Here is a 19,939-nt window from a genome sequence, read left to right on the forward strand (position 1 = left end):
CTTTTAGCATGTTTCTAGTGTTTTAACATGCTGCTGCCATATTTTAACATGTTGATAGTATGATTTAACATGTTTTAACACATTTTAACACATTGCTAACATGTTTTAACACATTTATAGTATGATTTAATATGTTTCTGGTATGATTGAACATGTTGATAGCATGTTTTAACATTTTTTCTAATATGATTTACCATGTTGTTAATATATGTGTGTGTACTGTGTGTAATTATTATGTATATATAAATACACACAAATTAATGTGTATATTTAAGAAAAAATATGTTATGTACATTTTTTTATTTATAGTTAATATAAATTATATAAAACTTAAAATAAATACATATACTTAAATATATACATAAATGTGTGTATTTATATATAAATAATAATTACACAGTACACACACATATATTTGGCAAACTCAAACTTTTATTTTGTATCTGATTAATCACGATTAATCGTTTGACATCCTTAGTTTCTAGAATGTTTTAACATGTTGGTATGTGTTAACATGTTTCTTGGATGTTTTAGCATGTTTCTAGTATGTTTTAACATGTTGCTATCATGTTTTAATGTTTCTAGTACGATTTAACACATTGCTAGCATGTTTAACACATTTCTAGTATGATTTAACACTGCTGGCATGTTTTAACATGTTTCTAATACGATTTAACATGTTGCTAGCATGTTTAACATTTCTAGCAAGATTTAACACAATGCTAGCATGTTTTAACATGATTCTAGTATGATTTAACATGTTGCTAGCCTGTTTTAACACAGTAATAGCATGCTTTACCATGTTTCTAACATGATTTAACAGGTTTTGATGTTTCTAGTATGATTTAACATTTGCTAGCATGTTTAGCATGTTTCTCATATGTTTTGACATGTTGCTAGCATGTTTACCATTTTTAGTATGATTTAACATGTTGCTAGCACATTTGCTGACATGTTTTGACACATTGCTAGCTTGTTTCTAGAATGTTTTAACACATTGCTGGCATGTTTTGACATGTTGCTAACATGTTTTAATGTTTCGAGTATGTTTTAACCTGTTGCTAGCATGTACATTTCTGAAAAAAGAAAGAAATATCCTATAATAAATTAACTCTTTATCAAATCTAATTATCCTTTATAAATTCATTAGACATGCGTTTGATAATTAAATTGTAATGAAACAATTAAAATAGAATCCAGAAAATTAATGGAAAACAGCGATTCACAAACAAAACTGAATTTGAAACTGAATTTGAGAAAAATGATTAAAACATATTTCGTAGGGCCTCAAAAACATGTAATTTTTGTTAATCTTTTAATAAATTGCTGTTAAATTCTGCAGGTTTCATAATTTTAATTAATTAGACATGTTTTTTGATAAATATTTTCTTAATGTAACCATTAAAATAGAGTCTAGAAGATTTAAAATAAAATTTAGGAAAAATAAAACAGATTTCATAGGGCCCTCTTTATTTCATTTGTGTCTTTGTTTTATTGTAGTTGTCCTTTAGTTTGTTACTTGCATCTAGGTTCTTATTATTAATAACAAAGATAAAATAACAAAAAATGACTGTCATGATATAAATTGTTGTTGTGAAATAAAATGACTATATCATGAACTAAGATTTGAACTTTTAAGCTAACTTACCAATATAGCAAAGATCTCTACATACCTGTAGAAACCATATCATGTGTAGTGGCACTGGCATTTGATTATTATTATTTTATTTATTCATTTTTAAAGGGAGGATGAAATTTTTGTTTTAATAGATAAAATAACTATGATCTCCATTTGGAACATCTATTATTCAATTACTTTTCCTGTTCTATGTTTTTTTTTCTTCGCAGTATCGGTTCAGTAATAGTATTGTGATATTTTAGTCAGGTATCATATCGAAGTCAAAAGTTTGGTATCATGACAACACTAGTTTCTAGTATGTTTCAACATATTACTAGCATGCTTTACCATGTTACTAACATGATTTAACATGTTGTAACTAGGGATGGGCAATATCTTATCATTTGCGATATAAGATTTTCCCCACGATAAGAATTAGTCTTCCTGCGATAATAATGATAAAGTCTAGTTGTTGACATATTTCTGTTTGTGACAGTATATAGTGACATGCTGAAGGCGGATGTGAAACTAGCATAGCTAAATGAGGAGCTCCAATCTAGAACTGGTTTGGTTAAAACTCTACAGTGCGACAAAAATCGGTCTGAGCTTTGAATAACGTAGGCCACAAATAATGTACTAGTAGCACGTGTGCGATGCAGTTTTGCATGTGTATAAGATTACAAACCTGTTGTCCAACAAAGATATAATTTATTGTCATGCTTTTTCTCCAGATTAACTTAATAACATTGAGTGTTTGAAATAACTTTTTGATATCATACGTGGTTTCATATCACAGAATGAGGCTGAAATCATACTATTTTATAGCATTATAAAGGCTTTGTCGATTAGCACTGCATTATTGTACTTTTTCCCTTATAAAAATACCAAGGTTGCTTAAAGAACACAGACAAACCATATATTGTAGCTATCGTATGTTTATTGTCTTCAGTTTCCTGAGGTAATATTTCTATATCTGCGTTTTATTCAGCTATAGCAATAACTGGATTAGAGGTTCCTGAAGCGTTGTCAGTACTATTACTTCTGCTATAAGGCATATCTGGAGTTTCTGCGCAAGGGCGCCCTCGGGCTTCCGAATCAGAAAGAGCTTTATTACCAAGTGTGTTGTATTACACACAAGGATTTCGTCTTGGTGTTAGGAGCTTCCTAATAATAATAATAACATTATAACATTTCACATCACATTCCAATGTCATTACATTACGTGTGTACTCAGTAATGCTCACAACATTCTATTTTGGGTTAAAATAGGAAAGATAATACTTTTCTCTGAAGAAACATCATCCCTGAATTACTGTGATTGATATCGTTAACGCAATACATACCAGAAATAACCGTAATACATTTTTAAGCCCATATCGCGCATCCCTAGTTTTAACACGTTGCTATCATTTTTTAACATCTGTTGTATGATTTAACATGTTGCTAGTATGTTTTAAAGGGTTACTTCACCCCAAGATGAAAATTTTGTCATTAGTCACTTACCCCTGTGGACTGTTCTGTTTGGTTTTTCCCTCCTGTGTCCTTATTTGGTCTTTCCTGTTCTGTTTCTAGTTATTACGTCATTGGTTAATTACTCACACCTGTCTTTGTCTCATTAGTGTTCCTATAATAGTTTGGCTCAGTTCCTTGTTTCTTGTCTGTTCTTAATGTTACCTAATGTCATTTAATGTTAGTTATCGTCGTGTTGGTATGCGTTTTCCCTGCTGTTCCTGTTCCCGTTGTGGATTATTCAATTAAAGCACGTTTTCATTATTTCCTCGTCCCTGCTCCTCCTTCCCGCTCACGACCCTGACAACCCCCATGTCGTTCCAAACCCCTAAAAGCTTAGTTCGTCTTCGGAACACAATTTAACATGTTTTGGATGAAAACGGGGGAGGTTTCTGACTGTCCCATTGACTGCCAGGACCCAGAAAAGTATGAAAGACATCGTCAAAATAGTCCATCTGCCATCAGTGGTTCAATCCGAATTTTATGAAGCAACGAGAATACTCTTTGTAGCAATGAGATATATGTCTTTCTGACAATTCGTCTCCTCCGCGTCAGCGTAGTGCCATTTTGAAGAGCATCCACTGGATGCAAACTGCGTACGCCGCATACGCTGTTTTCGTTCAAAGCAAAGCGTAAATATACATAGAAAATATATAGAACGGCGTATGCCATTTGCGTCCAGCGGATGCTCTGCAGAATGGCACTACGGTGACACTGAGGAGACGAATTGAATAAAATCGTTTTTTTTTTCTTTGCATACAAAAAGTATTTAGATAAATTTAGATTGAACTCAAAATTTTGGGGTGGAGAAACCCTTTAACATGTTGCTTGCATGTTTAATGTTTCTAGTATGATTCAACATGCAGCTAGCATACTTTGGCATGTTTGTAGTGTTTTAACACATTGTTAACATGTTTCTAGTATGATTTAACATGTTGCATACTGCTATACTGACATGTGACAGCAGAAGGCATGAGACCGCATGTTTTTTTGTACCAGTATATTAACAGCTTTTCATGATTGTAAAATACATAAATATAATAAAATAAGCATTTACATCTGATATTTTGATGACATCAGAAACCATATATACACAGGAGCCATAGTTATGCAAATCGTCAGTGCAATTTTGCGCTGCAATCAATAAAAGACACATCAAAACCGTCAGTACCACGACTGTCAGTCTATATTCAGAGATCTTAACTTCAAAACATTATCCAGTACATTAGTGACCAGTAACATGTCAACAAACATCATCACAGGAATAACATCTGAGGTATTTATCTGACAACTCTCACCTCATGTTTGACAGTGAAGAGTAAAAGGGATCATTCTGTTGCTAATCATTTTTATACTAATTGCAGTTAACCAATGTGCTTATGATACTGGACAAACATTACACAGTATGAAAAAAGACCATTGTCTACTGCCAACAGTGTAGCGACATATGAAGCACAGTTCACACAGAAGTCACCTTGAAACATATCAGCTTTCTGTCGGCCAACGAGGCGAATCTGATATCAGCTAGGTTTTTTATGGGACATTTTGAAATGATCGCTATTAACCATGCCTGCTTAGCTGATTAATAGAAGTGTTTGCGCCCCCTTGTGTGGATTTCAAAATCACCACCATTAACAATGGATAACACACCAAATAAAAATAATGCATCCAGTGTATGTCAAAATTAATGCCGATAAATATTAGTCACGCTGATCATAGATCGACCTTGAACAATGCTTTCCCTATGATGCTGTTTACTAGTGAAGTAATGAGTGCAAACACTGAAGCATGGATGGACAGTTGAGACCTTAATAAACAAAGCTTGAAAGGCTGGTGTTTCCTTATGAAATCAGCCCTCAGGTAGGCACACTTGAGTCAGTGTAGGCTTTTATCATGGCTCCATAAGACTGCCTACACTTCAACACCCACTAAGATACATTCACGTCCTCATTCATTTCCAGTTAGCCAGGTCTAAGAACCCAAAAATTGTTATGATGACATACTAAACCCCAGCTATAAATTCCCAACATGCTGGGAAACAGGCAAAATGCCTGATAATTATATCTAATGCACTTCAATTCAAAAACGAAGTAATAATAAATGCAAATCTGCTTTCTATCCAGCAGATGGCAACAAAACTCTGAGGGAATGACCTTGCTATGTACTAACCTCTGTTAGTGTCAGTGTTTTTGCAACAGCATCAAAACAAATCATAATGGAGGAAAAGTAATAATACTGTCCAGCAGGCGTCAATAAAACAATAAATCAATTAAAGAAACTAATGAAAAAAAGATGAGCACCCACTCAGAGGAGACGAGCAAGCGCATGAGGCCTTTAGTAGAGGATTTAAAGAGGACAATGAAAGTTAAAAAAAAAAAATATCATTTTGATTTCTCCTAAGAGATCAGTGTGTGCTAAAGATGTTTGAGACTCCTTAGAGAAATCTATTAATAATTACCTGCACTGGGAATTACATAAGAGGCACCAGTTTAAACCTGCCTGCCTATGATAGAACACGATTATATTCATAACATTCCTTCAGAAATGTTCTTAGCTGTTACTCTGAATAAATCTCACTCAAGCCTGTAAGGAACATGTTCTATTTCACTTCAAAAACCAGATCATTTTGGAGAAAATTTGCCCTAGTTCTCAATACTGCAATGTGAAAAAAGTCAATTCTATAATGCAAAAAACCCAAAACATTCAGAAGCATTGCAGTAGTGAGATAAGAAACATTCATTTTCATGAATCAGAGGGAAAATATGAAATATATTTCTACTAAACCAGAGAGGTACAAAACCAATTTCTGAATAGTGCACCAAGCTAAATAAACCCAAGTGAGGAGCCAGTCTTGCTCGTCTCCATTATGTAAACGTAACCAAGATGAAGTGATAGTGCTGCACAGGATACTTGTTTAAACATGGCATCCTACAGAAAGCTGCCTTAAACGTACCGTCCCATATCACCAAATAAAGACGGCCAAGTTACAGTATCTAAAAATACATTATTCCGATGTGGTTTTTTTTGCGTGTCCATCTCTCGCACTCAGAAAAGTGCGAGTAAGTCCAGTACCGGCTATGCTGACCATTAAAGAGGGCCAGAGCAAATGGAGCAGTCGTATTTCACAGTGCATTAGATAGACACAGTCACTGAATGAATATGGCAGGATATTGGAGATCTTCCCGATGCTCATGCAGGAGTTTTCACGCACTTATAAGCGTGTGTTGGCAAACGGAGGTAATAAAATCCAAACAAACCGGTGCGGTCGGCATATGCTAAAAAAGGCATGTGCTTAGTCAGTCTCAGAGCTCTGGTAGATGGTGCTTCTCCATTGCAAGGATGACTGAAATTAAATATATTGGCACAGTGAGGAGGTACTGGGGAAAAATACACCACCAATATCATCTTCGTCACCACCAACCAGGACACCTCGTATCTAATCAGACTCCATGTTAAACCAGCTAACGCTGGATGATGCTCAGTCTTCTGTTCCAAAACCTAGTGAACTACCTATGTAGGCTGCATTATTAGACATCAACACGCCTAACGCGAACAGCTTCCTAATATCAGAATGACATATATCCTTTATGAAACATATGCAGGCAAACATTGAATATAAATATACTTCTAATTTATTTAGTACTGAAAAGTATTAATAAAATAGTTTAGTCTAACTAAAAATAGACTGTTTTATCCAATGTTTGTGTGCTCTGTATTTTTATGCTTATTTGAGTATTACAGTGTTAGCTTAGCAACATGCTAACGCCAAACTCTATAAAAGTGTTCCTCGCTCTTACACTGTAAAAAATAAAAAACACAATTTGTTGAGTCAGCTTAAAATAATTAGTCAACTTGAAATGTTAAGTTGTACTAAGTAACAACTTAGATATTTGTGTTTGCTAAACTTAACAGATGGGTAAGTAAGCTGCCTTAAAATTTTAAATTGATTCAACTCAAATATCTAAGTTGTCACTTAGTATAATTTAACATTTCAAGTTGAATAAACTTTTTTTTTGAGTTGACTGAACTTAAAATTTTAAGGCAGCCAGGTTACAAATTATTTTAAGTTGACCCAACAAATTGTTTTTACAGTGTAGATGTTTTTAGTGACACTCGCATAAAAAAAAAAAACAAAAAAACACAATAACGCTCTCTTACATTTTATAATACAACCAGACGTGTCAATAAGCTGTTCACTGATTGGCTTACGTGACTGCGTCATGCAAATTTCTCTCTTGAGTTGAAATTTTTTTTTGCATGGAAGATGCGATAAAGGCGAACATCGCACGATCATGGCAGTCGTCTCACCTAATATTGGATATATTAGGTGACACGAAGCAAATAAGCGAAGCAAATATTTGCATTGCATTACTCGCTCTTGCGAACAAAAACATAGTAATGCTCCCTTTTATTTACTATTACAACCAGACATGTCAGTAATCTTGAATCTAATTGAGTTCGAACATTGCACGTCCACGGCAGTTGTGTCACCTAATATTGGATATTTTATCCAATATTTGTGTGCTCTGTATTTTTATGCTTATAAGAGTATTACGGTGTTAGTTTAGCAACATGCTAACAGCAAACTCTAAAGGTGTGTGTACACCAAAAGCAAAGCAAATATTTGCATTGCGTTACTCGTTCTAGATTACTCACGAGACGTTTTTCACGACACTCCCCTGAATAACCATAATAATGGTGTCTTTCATATTGTAATACAACCGGATATGTCAACAAGCTCACCGCTGATTGGTCTGTGCAGCAACACGTCATGCAAATTTCTCGCTTAAGTTGAGGTTTTTCAACTTGCGTGGAAGATGCGTTTGAAGGCGAACATTGTGCAGTTGAGTCACCTAATATTGGATATTTTGTCCAATATTTGTGTGCTTTGTATTTTTATGCTTGTTTAGAGTATTACACTGTTAGCTTAGAAACATGCTAGCACCAAACTAGCACCAAATATGTGCGCACACCCAAAGCGAAGCTCTAGTTACTCGCTCTAGATTACTTGCGGGATGGTTTTTGTCAACAAGCCCTTTGCTGATTGGCTAGCACGAGAATGCTTCATGCAAATTTCCCGCTCAAGTTAAAATTTTTCAGTTTGCACGGAAGATGCAATTGAGGTGAACATTGCGTGTTTACGGCATTCGTGTCACCTAATATTGGATATTTTATCTTAGCAGTATGCTAACCGCAAACTGTAAAGGTTAGGGATGGGACGATAAATTGTTGCAATGCGAATCAAGGAATGAATGGACATCGCGATTCTTTCTCAAAACGATTCTGAGCTTAGTTTTAAACAGCAGATGGCACTGCTTGCTTTAGAAACAGCCGTGCTCTGCTTGTTTCCAAATCCTCAACCTCATAACTTCTGGAAGGAAATGGCACACACACTAAACGAGGATGAAACCTTGTCTAGGCCAAAGTGTACTTTGGGCTTTAAAATCACTTGTAAGGTGCACTTTGCGTGAGGAGCACAATTTGCATGAAGTTGCTGCCTATGTAAAGCATTCCAGATTGGTTACTTATGAGGGTGCTTTTCTGTTAAAGGGACAGTTCACCTAAAAATTGACTTTTCTGTCATTATTTTTTCATATCCATACAGCTTTCTGTCTTAACTTTTTTTTAAACCTTCAGTTATAATTTATTTTATTTCAAGTAACAATTATTTTGCCCCAAGCTTCTCTTTTCCGTCTAATGAAAGTGGTTGTGGACCAAAGAGAGCCATGACCATTCACTTTCATTGTACCCCATGCAAGACAGCAGCACTGCAGCTCACTAGGTTTTGGAACTCAGCCTTTGAGTCTCTTCAGTCCATTTTCTCGTGAACCTGATTCTCTGTCCTCTCATTAGGTTCTTGAGCTGCATCTGCAAATGATTCTTCTTCTGAACAAGGTTCTGGAGCTGTCTTTGATATGCTCGAATCATTCTCCTTAACACAAGCCACGTCCTCTCCACTTCCACCGGTTGGTGTCCTGGCTCTCCGTGCGTCAATGTAAGCTACGATGATCTCTGAGTTCTGGTAGATGATCATGCCTGAGAGGGTGAGCGCAGCTCCAGCACAGCTAAGAGCTGTCAGCTCGTGGCCAAACAGCAGCTGGGAGAGCAGCAGATTCCCCACCACATTCAGGTTGCCCAGGATGTGCAGCGTGACGGCGGAGGTCAGGGTGATGACGCAGCAGCTGGCCAGGTTGTAAAGCACTGAGCCTAGACAACTGAGCAAGATGAAACCCCAGAGGTGGTGGTCATACTGGAAAGGGGATTGCAGAGCGGCCCAGTTCTCCAGAACCAGGGCGGCTATGGCCAGGATGCAGAAGCTGGGGATGGACATCAGATACAGCAGGAAGACAGAGTTGATCTTCTCCTCTTGGAGCAAGATGCCTGATATACAGAGAAAAAGTGTGTCAGTTTAGCTATTATGCCTTCATATGTAGTTGCTCAGCACTGACACATTTTTTTGACCATCTGGATTGTGATTTACCAAAGCGCATGCCGAGCTACAGCGTGACGCATATAGTAAACAACCTTAACCTCTGTGATGCAACGGTCACAACTAAAATAGACCACTGAAACATAAAACCAACAGATGACCTACATAAGCCTGCATGGAGTATCTCTCCTATATATATATATATATATGTCTAAATGAGACATGAGTAATGGGACTAATACTATGTTAGAATTTTGCGAAATGAAGCAAGATTATTCACCACTCTTTCATGTGACCAAAACAAATTCTCTATTTATTTTGTGTTACAGATTTTTGATAGCAGTCTAGTAAAATATGTGCAACACTACGACTTATCCTGGACTAAGATGGAATGAAGATAATACAAATTTGTCAGAATGGATGGATGAAATGTGTTCAGAAGTTTTGACAACTTAATATCTCATGGGGCTGTAAATTGTATCAATAAATTTATAGACAATTAATTCATTATTAAACATCTCTGTAACTTAGTTAATTCAGTTTCAACATTTTCTGTATTTTTTACTGTTAACTGTTAACTGTTATAATTCTATTTATGATATAATTTTATTACTTTGTATTATGAATTATACTTTATGTATATCATCTAAACTTTAATATAAAATGTTCAATAATGACATTTTTGTTCAAATATCCTCCCTCTGGTTTTAAATAAATAAATAAATAAATAAAACAATAATAGTGATATCGCTTCCTGGCCAAGGCTGTGTTTCAATTATGTTACATTAAACCTTAAACACTGAATTCATTGTTAAACATCTGTAATTTAGTTAATTCAGTTTAAACATTTTTTCTGTGTTTTTTTTTACTATTCATTTTATAATATTATAATTATTCTATTTATAGTATAATTGTAATATACACTGTAAAAAATTACAGTGAAGTTAACGGTAAAAAACTGTAAAAATGCTACAGTAAAATCCTGTTAAATGGTTAACAGTAAAAGACTGTAATATTTACAGTGAATTGACATTCCCAGAATTCCGTGTTTTTTTTTATATATATATATATATATATATATATATGTGTGTGTGTGTGTGTGTGTTTTTTATTTTTTTTTATTTGATGTGTTTTTGTTGAAATAACTCTTTCTTTTTAGGTTTTTCTTAGCAGTTTTGTACATTAGGGATGTATGTTGTACGTAAAACTTTTAACTTTACCCGTAAATTTAAGTGAAAACCATAAAACGTAAAACGTTGCTACCATATTTTTTACGGTAAAATTCAGGCAACTATAGCTGCCGGTTTTTTTTTTTTTTACCATAAATTGTACAGATTTTTTTTTTTTTTTTTTTTACAGTGTAATTATATTATTTTATATTATTAATTATACTGTATTTCTACATCATCTAAACTTCTACATTAAATATTCAATAATTAAATAGCCTCCTTCTGGATTTATATATATATATATATATATATATATATATATATATATATATATATATATATATATATATATATATATACACAGTACTGTGCAAAAGTTTAAGTTTTAGGCCACTAGTATTTTCACCAGCTAAAAATGGTTTAAAGTAAGTTATTTCTATCCTTTGCTGTAGTGTGTCAGTAAAAAATATCGGTTTACATTTTTCAAACATTCTGTTCGCCATTAATTGTAATAATCTAGTGAGATTATTGTTTGCACAAGGAGTCTGACAACAGCCAGTGCTCCACACTGATCTGATCTCACCATCATCCAGTCTGTCTGGAATGACATGAAAACACAGAACAAACTGAGACAGACTAAATCCAGAAGAACTGTGGCAACATCTCCAAGATGCTTCAAGAGACCTTTTGTGCAAGTGCACCTATAGGGCAAAAGCTGCTGTAAACGCAAAGAGTGGTCGCACCAAATGTTGATTTCATTTAGTTAATAGAAGTTATTTGATAAAGAAAATGTATTTATGACAACATGCTCATTTTACAGCATTTTTACACAAGTGCCTAAAACTTTTAACAGTGCTGCAGCTTTGCAGGTAGGTTTCTTGAAGCATCCTGGAGACTTTGTCACAGTTCTTCTGGATTTAGTCTGTCTGAGTTTGTTCTGTTTCTTCATGTCACTCCAGACAGACTGGATGATGGTGAGATCAGATCTCTGTGTGGAGCACTCGCTGTTGTCAGACTCCTTGTACAAGCAAAAATCTCACTGGATTATTACGATTAATGGCAAAATGAATGTTTAGAAATGTAATCTGATATTTCCCACTGACACACTACAGCAAAAGACCGCCTTTAACTTTAACTGTCTTTAAACCATTTTTTAGCTGATGAAAATACTAGTGGCCTAAGACTTTTGCACAGTACTGTATATATATACACACATATATATACACACACACACACACACACACACACATATATATATATATATATATATATATATATTATAACAATAAATAGTAATATCATTCCATGACCAAGGATATGTTTTAATTGTATTAATCCTTGAACATTTAATTCATTAGTAAACGTCTATGTAATTTAATTAATTCAGTTTAAACATATTCTTGTACCAATAATTTTCTAATATTATATTATAATTGTTCTATTTATTATATTTATAATATAATGATCATATAATTATATTATGTTTTTTTATTAATTATATTTTATTTCTACATCGTCTAAACTTCTACATAAAATGTTCGTTGACATTTTTGTTCAAATATCCCCCCTCTGGTTCATAAATAAATAAATAAATAAATAAATAAAATAATAATAATAACAACAGTAATATCGCTCTATGACCAAGACTATTTTTTATATATATTATATTTAACATGTAAACATTTAATTCATTATTAAACATCTATGAAATTTAGTTAATTCAGTTTAAAGTTTTTCTGTACCGTTCATTTTATAATATTATATAATAATTATTCTATTTATAATATAATTATAATATATGAAGAGTTCAGATGCAAAACCAGCTAAAAGCCATCTCGGTCAAAAATGAGATAATGATACTGAGTGAATGCTCTTGACACATATACGTCCTTTTTCTTCAAACTTGCTAAAATACCACCCTCAGCCCAATCAGAAGTACCGGTACTTACATAGAAACCTATACAGCTGAGCCTGATAAAAATGCATTTTTTAAAGAAAGACGTCAGATGGATTTAGCTGGTTTTGCATCTGAACTCTTCATATTTTATTTTATTTTATTATACTTTATATTGTCTAAACTTCTACATTAAATTTTCAATAATGGCATTTTGGTTCAAATATCCTCCCTCTGTTAAAAGTTTTAATAATAAAAATAAATTAATTAAATAACTATAACAGTAAAAAAAATATTGCTCCCTGACCAAGGCTATGTTTTAATTATAATATATTAAACCTTAAATATCTGTGTGATTTAGTTAATTCAGTTTAAAGATATTTTCTGTATTTTTTTTTACCATTCATTTTACAATATTATATCATAATTATTGTATTTATTATTTTTTATAATATAATTATAATATAATTATTTTATGAATTATACTTTATTCTACGCCGTCTAAACTTCTACATTAACTTTAAAATTCAATCATTTCTACATCATCTAAACTTCTACATTAAATACTTTTTTTTTTCAATTAAATGTTTACTATTACACTGTCTGGTTTAAAAATATAATAATAATAATAATAATAATAATAATATCACACCCTGACCAAAACAGGGCCTTAATCATTTTCCTTTAATTAATATATATATATATATATATATATATATATATATATATATATATATATATATATATATATATATATATATTATTGGTATAGTAGTAGTAGTAGTAATAATAATAATAATGACATGGACTTGATTCCTTCTTGGTTTGCTAATATTGACTCATCATAGCTTTAGCTACAGGGAACAACAAACAACACTGACTTTGTTAAAAACAAGGCACTGCCCATTTAGCTTGTATGCAAACTGTAGGTTGTTATGCAATTCTACGATGACTATGAATTTTCTCTGACACACATAGCATTGAATAGCATCAGCATATACAGCTGCAGCAGTATGTGATGAGAAATGTAGTCATAAAAAGATTCAATGTGTACAAAACAGGTTCTGCCAGTAAACTAAACAACTGACTCTTGCCCTCAGTCTCACTCCTTTATGTTTTCAGCCAGACACCAACATAATTGCTCTAGGGAGGAGGTCACTTAAACTAATGGAGCTCAGCTGACTCTCATTTTAAGATGTCAAGCATTCAGTCCCTATCCGTTACTTTGAGGTCATTTGCTACTTGGGAAATCGGGTTAGAACAACAACAACAGCAGCAGCAGCAACAGCGGCGGTGCGGCCGCTCAAAACCGAGTGTCTGGAACAGGATGTGCCAGCTGTTGGCAGACAGGACGTTCTCCACTCTGACTCAGACACAACGTAGGATGTTACATAAATAATGACCAGGAGAATGCGAACTAGCCAAATGGAGAGACAAATATAGGCTATGCTGTCAGGAACATTTGGTTAAGAATATTTTCATATGTCATTAAAAACAAAATGATGATTTGAATGATGATTATGTCAGATACAGATTCAAATACCTTCCTAAAACTTTGAATACATGTGTTATTGTCAAACTGATCAGGAAAAAGCTCTGCAGTTCAACTGCAGGTTATGAGAAAGCGCACTAGGCATCCGACTCGCGAACGAGTCGTTCTTGTGAGCCGATTCTTTTTAGTGATTCGTTCAAAATGATTAGAAAGGCGTTATGAATCACTTGATTGAATCAGATACCGATTTAAATACCCTTTTAAAACTTTGAACAGGTTTTTTTTTTTTTTTTTTTTGTCAAAATGATCAGGAAAAAACTCTGCAGTTCAACTGCAGGTTATGAGAAAGCGCACTAGTGATCCGACTCGCGAACGAGTCGTTCTTATGAGCCGATTCTTTTTGGTGATATGAATCATTGGTCTTGTTTAGGAATCCGAAGGGTTCCACACCTTACTCTGACCTATTCATTTTTATGACGTATCCTTGACTTTCCAGTTCGTGTTTACTGCACATGTAAATATTTTTAAGCTGATCATGAGACAAATTCGTCATAAAAGTTTGGATGAATCTATCAATTACCTTGACATTAGAGTTAAAATTCCCAATTATTTTCAGCCTGTGAAAACCCTGAAAATGTATAACTTAATCGAAAACAAAGTCATAACATTTACTGCAAGAAAAAATAAATAAATAATTAAACACATGGAGTGATAACCATTCATTAAAACGAACCGGTTCGCTTAAATCAATCTAACTTTTCTTCTATTTTTTCTTGTGTTATTCTTTTTTATTTTTGTTTGGAACTGAATATTTCTCATTGTAACCTGCTTGTGCATTGTCAGTAATAATGATTAATAACTTACTTTGTTGAATGGTTTTTACACCTCTTAACATAGTAGCGGCGAACACAAACAAGCAGCCGGTCTGGTCGAACTGGACCTCGCCCATAATGCTGAAGGACGCCCCGAGGCAGATGGGCATCATCGCGGTGTACTTCAGGATGTGATGCTGCTTTCCGAGAATCAGAGTGGAAATAGCTAGTGTGAACAGCGGCGTAGTGGTGTAGATCATCTGCGCGAATGAAAGCTGCACATAATTAAGTCCCACGTTTCCAAACGCGATACTGGCACAGAATGTTAAACTCAACAGGAATACTTTGCATTTGGCGCTGGTGGTTAAATCCTGCTCGCCGACACCTCTGTGCCGGATCACCCTGCACTTGATCAGTCCGTAGTCCACCACTATGGCCGTCAGCATGTGGAGGGCTGACAGAAGCAGCGGGTATCTGAAATTGTACACGGCGAATATCCATTTGTTGAGGCTGGATATGGTGGTGCCCGTCACCAGCCACACGGACACAGCGAACATGAGGTGCAGCATTTCTGGCTGCTGCCTGCTCCTCTTCCCGGCGTCCCGGGTCTCCTCGCATTTGGTGGAGGGGCCATCGGAACTGATCATGTTCGCTTCATCTTCGCACCTGCAGGGTAAACACATCTTAAGCTCGCAGTGTAAATACATTACTTATCTCCCCGAATAAAAAACGAAGTAGCGGTACTATACAAGTCGGAAGTATTCATCGAGTCTGCGTTGAAGGAACTGAAGCCGCGTAGGCTATGATGTCCTGTCTGTCTTAACCCGCTATAGCAACCGTGTGTTTTGGAAGCGGCCAGAAACAACATTCCGGCTTGTCTACACGTGTTATTATGTGTTGTGGGTCTGGTTTGTGACGTAAGGCTCAGGCGTTTATTTTGGGCATGAGCAATAGCGGTGTTTCATTCGTGAACGAATCGGTTCATTTGAACGAATCTTCTGTAATTCTTCGAAATAGCATAGTCCTTTTACTTACTTATTTATTTCTGCCTGTATTTCACTCTTAATATGGCATAAATGGTAAAAAAAAAAAAAAAAAAAAAAAAAAAGAATGTGCTTTTAACAAATTCAGTCACTTCACTGGCCACAAGAAGTGTTAGTGGGTTCCTGTTTAGTTTAAGACATAAATAAAACTAAATTTAAATAAGTAAATGCATAAATAAATAATAAATGTAGGACTATAACAGTATTATAATGGGTAGAAAATGAAATAACATAATAACAAAAGTTGAATATTTTTCAAAAAATATTTGACACATTTATATTATTAATTTATAATGTTTTTTTACTGTACTGTGTATTATTCTTTTATAATATTATTCAATAAAATAATGTTTTATATTATTATTAAATACAATTATACTAAATAAAATACGGTTAGATCAAAATATCTAAAACAACTAAATAAAAAAATATATAAATGGAAACTAGATTTAAATAAGTAAATACATAATAAATGCAATAGACTACTTTAACAGTATTATAGAAAAAATAATAATGTAACAGAAACTACATATTTTCTAAATAACATTTTACACACATTTATAATATAATTTTTTTCATAATATAAACACATTTGAACAAACAGTTCATTAAATTGATTGTTTGAACAAACCAGTTCGCTTAAATGAATCTAATGTTCTCAATGCTTTATTATTTTATTAAGCTCTTTTCCTCTTGTATACTATTTTTTCTTGTATTTTTTTTACTGTACTTTACATTATTCTTTTTTAATATTATTAAATGAAATAATATTTTATATTATTATTAAATACAATAAAAGACTAAATAAAAGAAGGTTAGATCAAAACTACTAAAACAAGGGGGAAAAATTAAATAAAATAAACAGTATTATAACGGGTAGAAAAACATAATATTGTACGGAAACAAAATATTTTCCACATAATATTTTACATACATTTATATGAATTTTTCATAGAAACATATTTGAATGATCTATTCATTAAATTGAACTGTTCGAACGAACCAGTTTGCTTAAATGAATCTAATGTTCTCAGCGCTTTGTTTTAAGCACCCTTTTCCTCTTGTATATTATTTTTCTTCTATTTTTTCAGTATTGTATATTATCTTTTAGAATATTACTAAATAAAATTAGACTGAATAAAAGAATGTTAGATCAAAACAACAAAAAAAGAGATATAAATAAAAACTAGATTTAAATAATACATGCATAAACAACAAATGCAGTACTATAACAGTATATAATGTAACAACAGAAACGAAATATTTTAAATATTTTACACACATTAATAATATTACTTTTTCAAATTGGCTCTTTATTCAAGAAACTACTATAAACCCAGACTTAAAGGGATAGTTTGCCCAAAAATGAAAATTCTGTCATAATATACCCTCATGTCATGTTAAACTTGTTATTATTACATTCTTCTGTGTAACATAAACAACAATTTTAGAAAATGGTAAACCAGTGGTAAATAAACGGGAACCAAAACAGGGTTCTTGTATGTTTTTACAGCAAGGTCTTGAAACGACATGAGAGTCAGTAAATTTTAGTTTTGGGTGAGCTGTCCCTTTAAAGAATCACCGAATGAATCATTTGATTCAAAAGATTCCAATCACTGGAATGAATCCCCACCAGCTTACAGACCGTAGGAAAATTTTATAAGCCAGTCGACCAATCAGAAAGCGGCCCATGTTGCGCTGCCGGTTTTAGATTGGTGCTCCTAGCTTATTCAAAACACTGTATTAAAATTGTCCAGTGTAAGCAAATGCTAAGCAAATGCTAAACAAATTACGGGGCGTGTTGGTTAAACAGTCGGGATAATGAGTCCCTCAAGGTTTTTGTTGTTGACTTCCCTGCTTCGGCGGCTTTTAGATTGACAACGCAGCAAATGGTCGCTCTGTGGTCCATTATAGAGGCTTATTTCATCCGGGATCCTGTGATGGGGTGCCCGAAACTGCCCAGCTAAATGTAGCATTAATTACATTGTTTGTCAGTATGAACTATAATAACGCGACTTGCAATATAAACCGAGGACGTTCGTGTGTACAAAAGACGCAGCATCGATATATTTTCTTGTCGGTTTGAAAGTGTGATTTCCATGGGGGTTGTTCAAGCCAAAACGTGTGTATAGTCTGTATATTCCTTATTGTAGTGTTATCCGCTGGGTAACGGATCACGAAGGACGCACTCGTCCTGATCACCACATCATACGCTGTTAGTCACGTCCAGTTGATCATGATAACAAAACGTTTCCTCATAACGCTAATGACTGACACTAGTAGACCTCACACAGCCATTTAGCGGTCTGACAGAGGAAATCAACACATCGGTCCGCGTCAACAGAGTATAATGTCGTATTAAACAGAGCGCAATTCATCAACACCATGTCCAGTATGATCGAATGCATGGTCCCTTACCTTATTCCCGCACTGCTGAAGCTAGATGCGTTTAATTATATCCTGCGCGCAGACACCATCGGCCCTTTCGGTGAACTGCCAGTTGTTGCCAGATCAGCTGTGCAATACGTCACCGCGAACCGTCTATTCATTCACTGCGCCTGCTGCTGAAAGGTGACCGACTCATGGCGTGCTGCTGGCACGTGGACAATCGCCTTTACAAAATATGCTTGAACATCTCAAAGAATGCTTGTTTTGTTAATTTTATCGTTGTCTGTATAGGCTATATGGCTATATTTCTATATAACCATATTCATTTTATTTCCCCCACTTTTCATTTAGCTCCTTTTGATGGTTATTAAACAAACAGTTCACTCAAAAAAGAAAACTGAAAGTGTCCTCACCCTCAGGCCTACCAAAATGTAGATGGGTTTGTTTCTTAGTCAGAACAGATTTGGAGAAATGTAGTATTACATAACTTGCTCACCAATGGATCCTCTGCTGTGAATGGGTGCCATGAGTGAATGAGTCCAAACGCGCACAAAAACATCACAATAATCCACAAGTAACACTCCAGTCCATCAATTAATGTCTTATGAAAAGCCGTGTTTGTGTTTTATCTTTAAAACATTGCTTCCGGCTCAAAAAAACCTATAATATAGTTTTCTCCAAAAAGTCATATTGTCTGAATCAGGAGGGAAATATGTGCAGATAAAGCATCATTTAGAAGCAAAAAATACAAAACAGTTCTAAACAAATATGTGGGTGCATTCTATTTTTTTTTTTTTTTTACTGGAGGAAGCAGGTTATGAATTCATATTTTGCCCAGAAGCGACAGTTTCAAGTTAAAACACCTTGACTTGTTGATTTGTGTCTTACAAACATGTAGATTTCCGCTTGACAAGACATTAATTGATGGACTGGAGTGGTGTGGATTATTGTGATGTTTTTTATCAGCTATTTTGACTCTCATTCTGACGGCACCCATTCACTGCAGAGGATCCAATGGTGAGCAAGTGATGTAATGCTATCAATGCTGATATAATGCTATTTCTCCAAATCTGTTATGATGAAGAAACAAACTCAGTCTACACCTTGGATGGTCTGAGGGTGAGTTCATTTTGAGCAGATTTTCATTTTGGAGTGAAATATTTATTTTAAATGCTTTTGAGCCCAGTTTGATGAGCAGTTTAACCTTAGATAAAGTACAGTTATTAAAGTCAGGATCTTCCATTAGTGTTCAGTGTGCCACAACAGTACGGTCACTATAAAGAGAATTACCTGGGAAAATGGTCACATATTTACTTTGGCATCAATGTGGAATAAAACATCCAGACATTTTATCAATGTTAAATTAAAATTAAGTTATTTGAGTGCAACTACAGCTGAACATGTCCGTTCACGAGATGAATGCAAAACACTGAAAGAAGATAAAAAAAAACATTTTCATATTCACCCTGTAGATTTAAGCATATTTTTGTTGCATCTAGAAGATTAAAACAATACTGTATTGAATTTTACCATATAGTTAAATGCAACTCTGTGTAGTTCTGTGTTTTTTTGCACCTATGCTGC

General features: G+C 34.1%; 1 protein-coding gene across 2 annotated transcripts; it reads right to left on the bottom strand.

The window, feature by feature from the left end:
* Positions 1 to 4,295: 4,295 nt before the first annotated feature.
* Positions 4,296 to 18,511, bottom strand: slc35e4 (solute carrier family 35 member E4). Of its 2 annotated transcripts, XM_051120362.1 has the most exons (3): positions 18,386 to 18,511; positions 14,977 to 15,590; positions 4,296 to 9,508 (listed from the first exon to the last, which is right to left on the bottom strand). In XM_051120362.1, exons 2-3 carry the CDS (start codon positions 15,569 to 15,571, stop codon positions 8,937 to 8,939), a joined length of 1,167 nt encoding a protein of 388 aa, XP_050976319.1. In that variant the 5' UTR covers positions 15,572 to 15,590; positions 18,386 to 18,511; the 3' UTR covers positions 4,296 to 8,936. The 2 variants fall into 2 exon arrangements, with proteins under 2 accessions (XP_050976319.1, XP_050976318.1); XM_051120361.1 differs by lacking the exon at positions 18,386 to 18,511 and having other exon boundaries at positions 14,977 to 15,906.
* Positions 18,512 to 19,939: the final 1,428 nt, after the last annotated feature.

Source organism: Labeo rohita, chromosome 10, assembly GCF_022985175.1.
Source record: "Labeo rohita strain BAU-BD-2019 chromosome 10, IGBB_LRoh.1.0, whole genome shotgun sequence".
In the NCBI taxonomy this organism is placed as follows: domain Eukaryota; kingdom Metazoa; phylum Chordata; class Actinopteri; order Cypriniformes; family Cyprinidae; genus Labeo; species Labeo rohita.